General features: G+C 38.1%; 1 protein-coding gene across 1 annotated transcript in view; it reads right to left on the bottom strand.

Annotated features, from left to right (window-relative positions):
* The window catches only part of SLC9C2 (solute carrier family 9 member C2 (putative)), an 88,954-nt gene that overhangs the window by 28,933 nt on the left and 43,606 nt on the right, over window positions 1-16,415 (bottom strand). Inside the window, exon 18 of the mRNA XM_065901444.1 lies at window positions 7,634-7,685. Coding sequence (XP_065757516.1) covers window positions 7,634-7,685 — 52 coding nt within the window. The remainder of the gene's footprint in view (window positions 1-7,633; window positions 7,686-16,415) is intronic.

The following is a 16,415-nucleotide window of genomic DNA, read 5'->3' on the forward strand; positions in this document are numbered from 1 at the left end:
CCAGAAGAAGAAGAGAAAAAGAAAGAGTCTGAGAAAATATTTGAAGAGATTATAGGTGAAAACTTCCCAAACATGGGAAAGGAAATAGTCACCCAAGTCCACGAAGTGCAGAGAGTCCCATACAGGATAAACCCTAAGAAAAACACACCAAGACACATATTAATCAAACTAACAAAAATGAAACTCAAAGAAAAAATATTAAGAGCAGCAAGAGAAAAACCAAAAATAATATATAAAAGAATCCCCATAAGGTTATCAGCTGATTTTTCAGCAGACACTCTGCAGGCCAGAAGGGAGTGGCAGGATATACTAAAAGTGATGAAAGAGAAAAATCTACAACCAAGATTACTCTACCCAGCAAGGATCTCATTCAGATTCGATGGAGAAATCAAAAGCTTTACAGACAAGCAAAAGCTAAGAGTATTCAGCACCACCAAACCAGCTTTACAACAACTGCTAAAGAAAATTCTCTAGGTGGGAAACACAAGAGAAGAAAATGACCCACAAAAACACCCCATAACAATTAAGAAAATGGTGATAGGAACATACATATCGATAATAAACTTGAATGTAAATGGATTAACTGCTCCAACCAAAAGACACAGGCTCACTAAATGGATACAAAAACATGACCCATATATATGCTGTCTATAAGAAACCCACTTCACACCTAGGGACACACACAGACTCAAAGTGAAGGCATGGAAAAAGATATTCCATGAAAATGGAAATCAAAAGAAAGCTGGAGTAGCAATACTCATATCAGATAAAATAGACTTTAAAATAAAGACTGTTACAAGAGATAAGGAAGGACATTACATAATGATCAAGGGATCAATCCAAGACGAAGATATAACAATTATAAATATTTATGCACCCAACATAGGAGCTCCTCAATACATAGGGCAAATCCTAACAGCCATAAAAGGGGAAATTGACGGTAACACAATAATAGTAGGGGACTTTAACACCACACTTACACCAATGGACAGACCATCCAAACAGAAAATAAATAAGGAAACACAAGCTTTAAATGACACAACAGACCAGAAAGATTTAACTGATATTTATATGACATTCCACCGAAAGTGGCAGAATACACTTTCTTCTCAAGTGCACAAGCACTTGTTTCTTCTCAAGCATTCTTTCTTTCTTTTTTTTAAATAGATCTTTATTAGAGTATAATTGCTTCACAATACTGTGTTAGTTTCTGTTGTACAACAAAGTGAATCAGCCATGTGCATACATATATCCCCATATCCCCTCCCTCTTGAGCCTCCCTCCCACCCTCCCTGCCCCACCTCTCTAGGTCATTGGAAAGCACTGAGCTGATTTCCCTATACTACGCTGCTTCCCACTAGCTAATTATTTTACACTCAGTATTGTATATATGTCGATATGAAGCATCTTTTCTTACCACAATGCTATGAGATTAGAAATCAATTACAGGAAGAAAAACCTGTAAAAAACACAAACATATGGAGGCTAAACATGCAATACTACATAACCAAGAGATCACTGAAGAAATTAAAAAATACACAGAAACAAATGACAATGAAAACAGGACCACCCAAAACCTATGGGATGCAGCAAAAGCAGTTCTAAGAGGGAAGTTTATAGCAATTCAATCTCACCTCAAGAAACAAGAAAAATCTGAAACAAAAAATCTAACCTTACACCTAAAGGAACTAGAGAAAGAAGAACAAACAAAACCCAAAGTTAGTAGATGGAAAGAAACCATAAAGATCAGAGCAGAAATAAATGAAATAGAAATGAAGAAAACAATAGCAAAGATCAATAAAACTGAAAGTTGGATCTTTGAGAAGATAAACAAAACTGATAAACCTTTAGCCAGACTCATCAAAAAAAAAAAGGGAGTGGATGCAAATCAATAAAATTAGAAATGAAAAAGGAGAAATCACAACTGACACTGCAGAAATACAAAGGATTATGAGACTACTACAAACAACTATATGCCAATAAAATGGACAACCACGAAGAAATGGAAAAATTCTTGGAAAGGTACTATTTTCCAAGACTGAACCAGGAAGAATTAGAAAATATAAACAGACCTATCACAAGTAAAGAAATTGAAACTGTAATTAAAAATCTTCCAACAAACAAAAGCCCAGGACCAGATGGCTTCACAGGCGAATTCTATCAAACATTTAGAGAAGAGCTAACACCTATCCTTCTCAAACTCTTCCAAAAGACTGCAGAGGGAGGAACACTCTCAAATTCGTTCTACAAGGCCACCATCACCCTGATACCAAAACCAAACAAAGATATCACAAAAAAAGAAAATTAGAGACCAATATCACTGATGAACATAGATGCAAAAATCCTGAACAAAATACTAGCAAACAGAATCCAACAACACATTAAAAGGATCATACACCATGATCAAGTGGGATTTATCCCAGGGATGCAAGCATTCTTCAATATATGCACATCAATCAATGCGATACATCATACTAACAAATTAAGGAATAAAAACCATATGATCATCTCAACAGAGGCAGAAAAAGCTTTTGCCAAAATTCAACACCAATTTATGATAAAACTCTCTAGAAAATGGGCATAGAGGGAAACTACCTCAACATAATAAAGGCCATATATGACAAACCCAGAGCAAACATTCTCAATGGTGAAAAACTGAAAGCATTTCCTCTAAGATCAGGAAGAAGACAAGGATGTCCACTCTCGCCACTCTTATTCAACATAGTTTTGGAAGTCCTAGCCATGGCAATCAGAGAAGAAAAAGAAATAAAACGAATCCAAATTGGAAAAGAAGCAGTAATACTGTCACTGCTTGCAGATGACAAGATACTACACATAGATAATCCTAAAGATGCCACCAGAAAACTATTAGAACTAATCAATGAATTTGGTAAGGTTGAAGGATACAAAATTAATGCACAGAAATCTCTGGCATTCCTATACACTAACAACAAAAAATCTGAAAGAGAAATTAAGGAAACACTCCCATTTACTATCGTAACAAAAAGAATAAAATACCTAGGAATAAACCTACCTAAGCAGGCAAAAGACTTGTACTCAGAAGACTATAAAACACTGATGAAAGAAAACAACGATGACATAAACAGATGGAGAAATATACCATGTTCTTGGATTGGAAGAATCAATATTGTGAAGACGACTATACTACTGAAAGAAATCTACAGACTCAATGCAATCCCTATCAAACTATCAATGGCATTCTTCACAGAATTAGAACAAAAAATTGTACAGTTTATATGGAAACACAAAAGACCCCGAATAGCCAAAGTAATCTTGAGAAGGAAAAATGCAGCTGGAGGAATCAGGCTCCTCGACTTCAGACTATACTACAAAGCTACAGCAATCAAGATAGTATGGTACTGGCACAAAAACAGAAATATGTATCAGTGGTACAGGACAGAAAGTCCAGAGATAAACCCACACATCTATGATCACCTAATTTATGACAAAGGAGGCACGGATATACAATGGAGAAAAGACAGCCTCTTCAATAAGTGATGCTGGGAAAACTGGACAGCTACATGTAAAAGAATGAAATTAGAACACTCCCCACCACCATACACAAAAATAAACTCAAAATTGATTAAAGACCTAAATGTAAGACTGGACACTATAAAACTCTTAGAGGAAAACATAGGAAAAACATTCTTTGAGATAAACCACAGCAAGATCTTTTTTGATCCACCTCCTAGAGTAGTGAAAATAAAAACAAAAATAAACAAATGGGTCCTAATTAAACTTAAAAGCTTTTGCACAGCAAAGGAAGCCATAAACAAGATGAAAAGACAACCCTCAGAATGGGAGAAAATATTTGCAAACGAAGCAATGTCACAAAGGATTCATCTCCAAAATATACAAAGAGCTCATGGAGCTCAATATCAAAAAAACAAACAATTCAACTAAAAACTGGGTGGAAGGCCTAAATAGACATTTCTCCAAAGAAGACATACAGATGGCCAAGAGGCACATGAAAAGATCTCAACATCACTAATTATTAGAGAAAGGCAAATTAAAACTACAATGAAGTATCACCTCACACCGGTCAAAATGGCCATCATCAAAAAATCTACACACAATAAATGTTGGAGATGGTGTGGAGAAAAGGGAACCCTTTTGCACTGTTGGTGGGAATGTAAATTGATACAGCCACTGTGGAGAGCAGTATGCAGGTTCCTTAAAAAACTATATATAGAACTACCATATGACCCAGTAATCCCACTACTGGGCATATACCCTGAGAACACCATAATTCAAAACGACACATGGGGGCTTCCTTGGTGGCACAGTGGTTAAGAATCCACCTGCCAATGCAGGGGATAAGGGTTCAAGTCCTGGTCTGGGAAGATCTGACATGCCACAGAGCAACAAAGCCTGTATGCCATAACTCCTGAGCCTGTGCTCTGGAGCCCGTGCCCCACAACTACTGAATCCCATGTGCCACAACTACTGAATCCCATGTGCCACAACTACTGAAGCCTGCACACCTAGAGCTCACGCTCCACAACAAGAGAACCCACCACAATGAGAAACCCGCGCACCGCAATGAAAAGCCCCCACTCATCGCAACTAGAGAAAAGACTGCATGCAGCAACAAAGACTCAACACAGCCAAAAATAAATAAATTTAAATAAAATTTAAAAAAAAAGGACACATGTACCTCAATGTTCATTGCAGCACTATTTATAATAGCCAGGACATGGAAACAACCTAAATGTCCAAAAACAAATGAATGAAGAAAGAAGATGCAGTACATATATACAATGGAATATTACACAGCCATAAAAAGGAACGAAATTGGGTCATTTGTAGAGATGTGGATGGACCTAAAGTCTGTCATACAGAGTGAAGTAAGCCAGAAAGAGAAAAACAAATATTGTATAGTAACGCATATATGTGGATTCTAGAAAAATGGTACAGATGAACCAACCTATTTGCAGGGCAGGAATATAGATGTAGATGTAGAGAACAGACATATGGGCACGGGGGTGGGGAAGGGGAGGGTGGGACGAATTGGGAGATTAGGTTTGACATAAACACACTACCATGGGTAAAACAGATTGCTGGTGGGAACCTGCTGTATAGTACAGGGAGCTCAGCTCTGTGCTCTGTGATGACCTAGATGGGTGGAATGGGGGCAGTGGGAGGGGGACCAAGAGGGAGGGGATATAGGTATACATATAGCTGATTCACTTCATTGTACAGCAGAAACTAACATAACATTGTAAAGCGATTATACTCCAATAAAAATTTAAAAATTAAAAGAAAAAGAAAGAAAATACCAAGAGTCTTACTTATAGGTTTATTGCAACAGGTGATTCACATTCTCCAAGCCCACTTTGTATAATATGTGGTAACCTGCTATCCAATGAAACTATGAAACCTTCAAAACTGCTTTGCCACATGGAGACCAAGCATGCTGCATTAAAAGACAAGCCTTTGGAGTTTTCAAAAGAAAAAAGTGTGAACACGAAGAACAGAAGCAATTATTGAAGGCCACCATTTCATCAAATGTGTCTGCACTGAGAGCATCATTCTTAGTGGCTAACCACATTGCTAAAGCTAAGAAGCCCTTTACTACTGGTGAAGAGTTGATCCTGCCTGCTGCTAAGGACATTTGTCATGAACTTTTAGGAGAGGCTGCAGTTCAAAAGGTGACACGTGTTCCTCTTTCAGCTAGCACCATAACTAGATGAATTGGTGAAATAGCAGAGGTTAGTGAGGCACAATTGTTAGAGACGATTAATGAGTCACCGTGGTATGCAACCCAGGTTGACGAGTCTACTGATGTTGACATCAAGGCAACAATGCTTGTCTTTGTGCGATATATATTTCAGGAGGATGTGCATGAGGATATGTTATGTGTACTTTTGCTGCCAACCAACACCACAGCTGCAGAACTATTCAAGTCTCTGAATGATTACATATCAGGAAAACTGAATTGGTCATTTTGTGTCAGTATATGCATGGATGGAACAGCTGCCATGACTAGACATCTTTCTGGTTTCACTACTCGGGTCAAAGAGGTCGCTTCTGAATGTGAGTCTACGCACTGTGTCATCCACAGAGAAATGCTGGCTAGCCGAAAAATGTCACCTGAACTTAACAACGTTTTGCAGGATATGATTAAAATTATCAACTACATTAAAGTACACGTCCTTAACTCACGTCTGTTTGCGCAGCTCTCTGAGGAGATGGACACAGAACACACACATCTTCTCTTATACACAGAAGTGAGATGGCTTCTAAAGGTAGATCACTGGCCAGAGTGTTTGAGTTACAAGAGCTGTTCCAGAGATTTCTTTTAGAAAAACAAAAGGTGTCAGTCACCACTGACAGCATATTTCAGTGACACAGAATGGGTCACAAAACTTGCTTACTTGTGTGACACATTTAACCAGCTCAACGAACTCAATCTGTCATTTCAGGGGAGAATGACAACTGTGTTCAAGTCGGCAGATAAAGTGGCTGCATTCAAAGCCAAACTGGAATTATGGAGGAGATCAGGGAACACTGGGATTTTTGACATGTTTTAAACATTAGAAGAGATTTTGAAAGAGACTGAGCCAGGGCCTTCTCTCTCCCAGCTGGTGCATGATCACCTACCTCAGCTTTCAAAAGAGTTTGAGCATTACTTCCCAACCACAAAAGACCCCCAAACTGGGAAGGAATGGATCTGCGACCCATTTGTGAATAAGCCAGGTGAATCGACTTTGTCCGTGCTAGAAGAGGATCAACTGCTTGAGGTGGCAAATGACGGTGGCCTTAAAAGTACGCTTGAGGGCCTCCCTGGTGGTGCAGTGGTTGAGAGTCCGCCTGCCGATGCAGGGGACACAGGTTCGCGCCCCAGTCTGGGAAGATCCCACATGCCGCGGAGCGGCTGGGCCCGTGAGCCGTGGCCGCTGAGCCTGCGCGTCCGGAGCCTGTGCTCCGCAACGGGAGAGGCCACAACAGTGAGAGGACCGCGTACCGCAAAAAAAAAAGTACGCTTGAGACAACTTCAAATCTCCATGTGTTCTGGATTAAAGTCAAGGCGGAATACCCTGAGATTGCCACAAAAGCACTGAAAAGCCTGCTTCCATTTCCAACATCCTATCTTTGTGAAGCAGGGTTTTCTGCAGTGACAGCCACCAAAATGAGATTACAGAGTAGACTGGACATAAGCAACACAATGTAATAATAATAGAAATAAAGTGCACAATAAATGTAATGTGCTTGAATCATCCCGAAACCATCCCCCGACCCATCGTCTGTGGAAAAATTGTTTTCCAAGAAACTGGTCCCTGGTGCCAAAAAGGTTGGGGACCACTGCCTTAAGGAATCTGATCTTGCCACCTTAATACACTTTCTGCACTCTTCATTTTTTCTTTTATGCTTCCATAGCAAATAATAGAACTCCTCTAACTTTCTGCAATTATCTATTGACATGCTCACACTTCCCACCAGGATCTACACTTTATGTACACCTGGCCCATTAAACGGGTTCAAAAAATGCTTATTGAACGAATAAATGAATGAGTGAATGACTGAATGAAAGCATGAACTTGTCTTCCTTTGGTTAAATTATGGGATGATAAGGTGTGATTTCAGGAAATTAGATATTCCAACTACTTACCTAGTTCTTTGACAGCGTCTCGTTTGTTGGTTTCCAAAATTTCATATAATTTCTGTGAGAAGTTAAAAAAATCATTAATTTCTAATTACACCAAGTGCATTACTGGCTTTAAAACCTGAGAAAAAGAAGTATGGTAGGGGCTTCCCTGGTGGCGCAGTGGTTAAGAATCCGCCTGCCAATGCAGGGGACACAGGTTCAGGCCCTGGTCTAGGAAGATCCCACATGCCACAGAGCAACTAAGCCCGTGCACTGCAACTACTGAGCCTGTGCTATAGAGCCTGCAAGCCACAACTACTGAAGCCCACGCGCCTAGAGCCCGTGCTCCACTACAAGAGAAGCCACCGCAATGAGAAGCCTGTGCACCACAACGAAGAGTAGCCCCCGCTCGCCACAACTAGAGAAAGCCCACGTGCAGCAATGAAGACCCAATGCAGCCAAAAATAAATAAATTAAATAGACAAAATTTAAAAAAAAAAGAAGTACGGTAGAAGAAATCTCACTTAGATTAGCGTTTGGGGGAGATATTTAGCTCAAATCTTCTCTGTCAATTCTGCTGCTTTCCCCAGGCTCACACTCATAGCGCAATGGATGCTGTGTAGTAGCTTACATAACTACTGTGCCTAGTATTTCTTAGAAAAGACTAGTGTACACTCCACTGTGCATCAAGGAGAATTCTCATAGATAGCGTACCACGAGAGGGTGGCCAACAGAGAAGCTGTTTGGGAAGCCAGTCTATCGGGAGTGCAAAAACGAGTGGAATAATGAGAAAATATGGTGTCAAGTAGGTCATGTTTCCTACAGATAACTCCTGACATAACTGAAGAAAGAGGTCCACTCTGGGCTAACCCATCTCTGTTCATTCACACAGTAGGTATTTGTCCAATTCCCACCATGTCCCCAGGCATGGCTCTACATGGAGCTTGCCCTCTAGGTTTGAGTCGTTCTGGAGCTTCCGCTTGGCCACATCAACAGCTCTGGGACTAAACAACTGACAGTTCTCTAGGATGGTCAGGTACAGATGGCTGAAATTCTGCACCCAAATCATGCATGGTATCTTCCTATTTACAAGGAACAGCTGGTTTGTTATCTAAAGCTTAAGCAGTTAAAGTGTGTGTTGTTCTGTTTAGAGAAGTCATATTAATCACTCATTTTGGATGTAAGAATGAAGTATACAATTTTTTTTTTGGCCACCGCACGTCTTGCAGGATCTTAGTTCCCCGACCAGGGATGGAATCCGTACCCTTGGCAGTGAAAGCATGGAGTCCTAACTACTGGACTGCCAGGGAATTCCCTGAGTATATAATTTTTATTAAATTATTTCTTCTCACTTGATAACACTGAATCAGCAATGTGAAGGTACCAAATTATTAGCCTGCACATGACACCCACATACTGTGCTCCGGCCCTGCTTGCAACAGTTCACAGACAGCAGCTAAGCCCCCTTCATACTACCAGCTCTGTAAAACTGCCACAGAATGACGTTGCATAAGACACTATTAGGAACCGACTCCTGCCCACAAAGAGAAAATAACCATGAAAGCCTAGACATACATGTGACTTCTCTAAAGGTGAGCTGCCACTGGCCAGGTTCTTGAACCGTGTCACTTTCAGAATAAACACCAGTCCGATATCTAAACACATCTCAATAAGACAGTTAAATGTTTACAGAAGTCTCCTTTAAAAATGCCAAAGGGGAATTCTTTTCATGTCTTACACTTCCAGGCAAATCTCTGCCCCCAAATCGCTACGCCTTCAACCAAACTCCTCAAAACACATTCTTAACTTCCCCCACTGGCTCTTGTTTTTCTTCTCTCCTCTTCCTGTTTCTGAAATATTTTCTCCTATGAAGAGCTTTATGTTCTTTCTAATAGAGATCAACCTAAACTTTCAGTAGTTCTTTTAATTTTCTTCTCCAATATTCTAAGTAAATCAACAGGACAGAATTCTGTTGTACATTAACATTTGATCCAATAATCAATACTCCTGTGATAAATCTAGATAATATTTCTCTATCCAGTCTATAAGGATATCATATAAGATGTCAGATGCCTTCCTAAAATTCAGGTATACTCTTCCTATAGTGGTACCTGATTATAAAAAAGAAATCTTAAATGCTAAAGATATTTAACAATATAGCTTTTATGTACTTTAGAAATGAAAAACTAAAACATTAAATTAGGTGTCTTCACAGCCTCTCCCTCTCCTGAACTTGATAAAGAAAGAGGCTCTCTTTCTTGGCCGAGAACCTGAGGCAACCAACACTCATCACAAAAAATAGGCATAACAACCGGAAGACATAACCCCCAGCGCACCCTGATTTTGTTTTTACACACACAATTATAAGATCTAGGGCTTCAGTAATTAGGATTTAAATTCATTCTTGGATTAAAACTCAGGAGTCTCACGTGGGCTGAGAAAACACCCTTTAGCTATTGCTACTACTCAATTTAGATTTTCATCTACATATATGAAAATATAACCCCAAATCACCAAACACTGGGTGGAAAAACTGAATGAAAGATAAGAACCAAACACAACAAATAGAAGAATGAACCTCGAAGAAGCAGAACTGATACAGGAAACAGAAATTCTTAAAATAAAGAGGTTCAAGAAAATATCACATTCTTTTAAAAACAGAAAAGAAACAGTTACTATGAAAAAGAAGCAATCAAAGTTCTTGATTGCTTGACAAAAAGTATTTGTCAAAAAAAAAGTTAGCAGATGGGCTGAATAACAGAATAGACACAGCTAAAGACTGACTTAGGAACCTGGAAAATCAAACTGGGGGTTCTCAATACAAAGAGGAAAGAGTTGAAAGTTATGAGGAAAGTTGAAAGAGGGACTAAACACAGATATTCAAAACTCTTTAAAAGAGTGCCAAAAGGAGAAAATAGAAACCACAGAGGGGAGAAAATAATCAAAGAAGTAATAGAAGGAGGATGGTAATCTTCAGATTATAAAGGCTCCACCATGTGCTGAACGGGACAAATTTAAAAAAAAATCACACGTAGACATATCTTGGTGAAATTTCAGAACTCCAAGGATAAAAAGAAAATCCCAAAGACTTTAAAGAATGAGGGAAAAAGTCACCTACAAAAGCAAAAGTAAAATCAGTCTTGTATCAGCAATGCTGAAGACAGAGGGGCAATGATTTCAGGAAAATGGTTTTGGAGAGTCAAACTATTAAAATCAAAATCAAAACAAAAAGAATTTTGGACTTACGGAAAATTTTTTGTACGTATGGAAAAAATTTCTTATGGACATAATCCAGCATAATAGAAAGGAAAGTAAAAAAGGAGCTCACATGAGACTCCAGAAAGAGTGGCTGAGGAATATAACCTAAAGGAAGAGAAGGAAGTTATCGTTAAAAAAAATTAATTCATTTGCTGTTTCATAGAGAAGAGTCTCCTTCAAGTACAAAAGGTTTAATGACATAGGATAGTATTTCCTTTGTTATGGATTCAATCAAATGATAGGTTCTAGAGTGAATAAAATTTATACAATCATAATATTTATATAATCATAAAGTAGAGGTTGTTTTTTGGTTTTCCATGTATAGAGTCATTTACTGAAAAGAATGAAGACAATTATACTTACAGCATAGAAGGTAAATGTTATAAACTGTCTGCCTGTAAAAATAATAGCTCCAAAAATTTAAGAGAGAAAAAGAAAAGGTTAAAGGAGATGAATGTTTAATCTCCTTATATTGCACAGCAAAGAGTAAATAAAGGCTGTTTAGAAATAATAAATCAAGAATTAGATCCACCAGAGGGCAGACAGCAGAAGCAAGAAGAACAACAATCCTGTAGCCAGTGGAACAAAAACCACATTCACAGAAACACAAACAACATGAAAAGGCAGAGGGCTATGTACCAGATGAAGGAACAAGATAAAACTACAGAAAAACAACTAAATGATGTGGAGATAGCCAACCTTCCAAAAAAAGAATTCAGAATAATGATAGTGAAGATGATCCAGGACCTCGGAAAAAGAATGGAGGCAAAGATCGAGAAGATGCAAGAAATGTTTAACAAAGAACTAGAAGAATTAAAGAACAAACAAACAGAGATGAACAATACAATAACTGAAATGAAAACTACACTAGAAGGAATCAATAGCAAAACAACTGACGCAGAAGAATGGATAAATGACCTGGAAGAAAGAATGGTGGAATTCACTGCTGTGGAACAGAATAAAGAAAAAACACTGAAAAGAAATGAGGACAGCCTAAGAGACCTCTGGGACAACATGAAACGCAACAACATTCGCATTATAGGGGTCCCAGAAGGAGAAGAGAGAGAGAAAGGACCCGAGAAAATATTTGAAGAGATTATAGTTGAAAATCTTCCTAACATGGGAAAGGAAATAGCCACCCAAGTCCAGGAAGCACAGCGAGTCCCATACAGGATAAACTCAAGGAGAAACAAGCCGAGACCCATGGTAATCAAATTGGCAAAAATTAAAGACAAAGAAAAATTATTGAAAGCAGCAAGGGAAAAACGACAAATAACATACAAGTGAACTCCCATAAAGTTAACAGCTGATTTCTCAGCAGAAACTCTACAAGCCAGAAGGGAGTGGCATGATATACTTAAAGTGATGACAGGGAAGAGCCTACAACCAAGATTACTCTACCCGGCAAGGATCTCATTCAGATTTGATGGAGAAATCAAAAGCTTTACAGACAAGCAAAAGCTAAGACACCACCAAACCAGCTGTACAACAAATGCTAAAGGAACTTCTTTAAGTGCGAAACACAAGAGAAGAAAAGGACCTACAAAAACAAACCCAAAACAACTAAGAAAATGGTCATAGGAACATACATATCGATAATTACCTTAAACATGAATGGATTAAATGCTCCAACCAAAAGACACAGGCTTGCTGAATGGATACAAAAACAAGACCCATATATATGCTGTCTACAAGAGACCCACTTCAGACCTAGGGACACAAACAGACTGAAAGTGAGGGGATGGGAAAAGATACTCCATGCAAATGGAAATCAAAAGAAAGCTGGAGTAGCAATACTCGTATCAGACAAAATAGACTTTAAAATAAAGAATGTTAAAAGAGACAAGGAAGGGGACTACATAATGATCAAGGGATCAATCCAAGAAGAAGATTTAACAATTATAAATATATATGCATCCAACATAAGAGCACCTCAATACATAAGGCGACTGCTAACAGCTATAAAAGAGGAAATCGACAGTAACACAGTAAGAGTGGGGGACTTTAACACCTCACTTACACCAATGGCCAGATCATCCAAAATAAAAATAAATAAGAAACAGAAGGTTTAAATGACATGATAGACCAGATAGATTTAATTGATAGTTATAGGACAGTCCATCCAAAAACAGCAGATTACACTTTCTTCTCAAGTGCACATGGAACATTCTCCAGGACAGATCACATCTTGGGTCACAAATCAAGCCTCAATAAATTTAAAAAAACTGAAATCATATCAAGCATCTTTTCTGACCACAACGCTATGAGATTAGAAATGAATTACAGGGAAAAAAACGTAAAAAACACAAACACATGGAGGCTAAACAATACGTTACTAAATAATCAAACAATCACTGAAAAAATCAAAGAGGAAATCAAAAAATACCTAGAGACAAATGACAATGAAAACACGATGATCCAAACCCTGCGGGATGCAGCAAAAGCAGTTCTAAGAGGGAAGTTTACAGCTATACAAGCCTACCTCAAGAAACAAGAAAAATCTCAAATAAACAATCTAACCTTACACTTAAAGGAAGTAGAGAAAGAAGAACAAATAAAACCCAAAGTTAGCAGAAGGAACGAAATCATAAAGATCAGAGCACAAATAAATGAAATAGAAACAAAGAAAACAACAGCAAAGATGAATAAAACTAAAAACTGGTTCTTTGAGAAGATAAGCAAAATTGATAAACCATTAGCCAGACTCATCAAGAAAAAGAGGGAGAGGACTCAAATCAATAACATTAGAAATGAAAAAGGAGAAGTTACGACAGACACCACAGAAATACAAAGCATCCTAAGAGACTACTACATGCAACTCTATGCCAATAAAATGGACAACCTGGAAGAAATGGACAAATTCTTAGAAAGGTATAACCTTCCAAGACTGAACCAGGAAGAAATAGAAAATATGAACAGACCAATCACAAATAATGCAATGGAAACTGTGATTAAAAATCTTCCAACAAACAAAAGGCCTGGACCAGATGGCTTCACAGGTGAATTCTACCAAACATTTAGAGAAGAGCTAACACCCATCCTTCTCAAACTCTTCTAAAAAACTGCAGAATAAGGAACACTCCCAAACTCATTCTATGAGGCCACCATCACCCTGATACCAAAACCAGACAGAGATACTACAAAAAAATAAAATTACAGACCAATATCACTGATGATTATAGACGCAAAAAATCTCAACAAAATACTAGCAAACAGAATCCAACAACACATTAAAAGGATCATACACCATGATCAAGTGGGATTTATCCCAGGGATGCAAGCGTTCTTCAATATATGCAAATCAATCAATGTGATACACCATGTTAACAAATTGAAGAAGAAAAACCATATGATCATCTCGATAGATGCAGAAAAAGCTTTTGACAAAATTCAACACCCATTTATGATAAAAAAAAACTCTCCAGAAAGTGGGCATAGAGGGAACCTACTTCAACATAATAAAGGCCATATACGACAAACCCACAGCAAACATCATTCTCAATGATGAAAATCTGAAAGCATTTCCTCTAAGATCAGGAACAAGACAAGGATGTCCTCTCTCACCACTATTATTCAACATAGCTTTGGAAGTCCTAGCCACGGCAATCAGAGAAGAAAAAGAAATAAAAGGAATACAAATTGGAAAAGAAGTAAAACTGTCACTGTTTGCAGATGACATGATACTATACTATACATAGAGAATCCTAAAGATGCCACCAGAAAACTACTAGAACTAATCAATGAATTTGGTAAAGTTGCAGGATACAAAATTAATGCACAGAAATCTCTGGCATTCCTATACACCGATGATGAAAACTCTGCAAGAGAAATTAAGGAAACACTCCCATTTACCATTGCAACTAAATGAATAAAATACCTAGGAATAAACCTACCTAAAGAGACAAAAGAACTGTATGCAGAAATCTGTAAGACACTGATGAAAGAAATTAAAGATGATATCAACAGATGGAGAGATATACCATGTTCTTGGATTAGAAGAATCAATATTTTGAAAATGACTATACTACCCAAAGCAATCTACAGATTCAATGCAATCCCTATCAAATTACCAATGGCATTTTTTACAGAACTAGAACAAAAAATCTTAAAATTTGTATGGAGACACAAAACACCCCAAATAGCCAAAGCAGTCTTGAGGGGAAAAAAAGGAGCTGGAGGAATCAGACACTCTGACTTCAGACTCTACTACAAAGCTACAGTAATCAAGACAATATGGTACTGGCACAAAAACAGAAATACAGATCAATAGAACAAGATAGAAAGCCTAGAGATAAACTCACGCACATATGGTCAACTAATCTATGACAAAGGAGGCAAGGATATACAATGGAGAAAAGATAGTCTTCAATAAGTGGTGCTGGAAAAACTGGACAGCTACATGTAAAAGAATGAAATTAGAACACTCCCTAACACCATACAAAAATAAACTCAAAATGGATTAGAGACCTAAATGTAAGACCGGACACTATAAAGCTCTTAGAGGAAAACATAGGAAGAATACTTTTTGACATAAATCACAGCAAGATCTTTTTTGATCCACCTCCTAGAATAATGGAAATAAAAATAAACAAATGGGACCTAATGAAACTTCAAAGCTTTTGCACAGCAAAGGAAACCACAAACAAGACGAAAAACAACCCTCAGAATGGGAGAAAATATTTGCAAACGAATCAATGGACGAAGGATTAATCTTCAAAATATATAAACAGCTCATGCAGCTCAATATTAAAAAAACAAACAACCCAATCCAAAAATGGGCAGAAGACCTAAATAGACATTTCTTCAAAGAAGACATACAGATGGCCCAGAAGCACATGAAAAGCTGCTCAACATCACTAATTATTAGAGAAATGCAAATCAAAACTACAATGAGGTATCACCTCACACCAGTTAGAAGAGGCATCATCAGAAAATCTACAAACAACAAATGCTGGAGAGGGTGTGGGGAAAAGGGCAACATCTTGCACTGTTAGTGGGAATGTAAATTGATACAGCCACTATGGAGAACAGTATGGTGGTTCCTTAAAGAACTAAAAATAGAATTACCATATGATCCAGCAATCCCACTACTGCACATGTACCCAGAGAAAACCATAATTCAAAAAGACACATGCGCCCCAATGTTTATTGCAGCACTATTTACAATAGCCAGGTCATGGAAGCAACCTAAATGCCCATCAACAGATGAATGGATTAAGAATATGTGGTACATATATACAGTGGAATATTACTTAGCCATAAAAAGGAACGAAATTGGGTCATTTGTAGAGACGTGGATGCATCTACAGACTGTCATACAGAGTGAAGTAAGTCAGAAAGAGAAAAACAAATATTGTATATTAACACATATATGTGGAACCTAGAAAAATGGTACAGATGAACCGGTTTGCAGGGCAGAAATTGAGCCACAGATGTAGAGAACAAACGTATGGACACCAAGGAGGGAAAGCGATGGGGGGTGGGGGTGGGGGTGTGATGAATTGGGCGATTGGGACTGACATGTATACACTGATGTGTATAAAACTGA

This window comes from Phocoena phocoena, chromosome 1, assembly GCF_963924675.1.
Source record: "Phocoena phocoena chromosome 1, mPhoPho1.1, whole genome shotgun sequence".
NCBI lineage: Eukaryota > Metazoa > Chordata > Mammalia > Artiodactyla > Phocoenidae > Phocoena > Phocoena phocoena.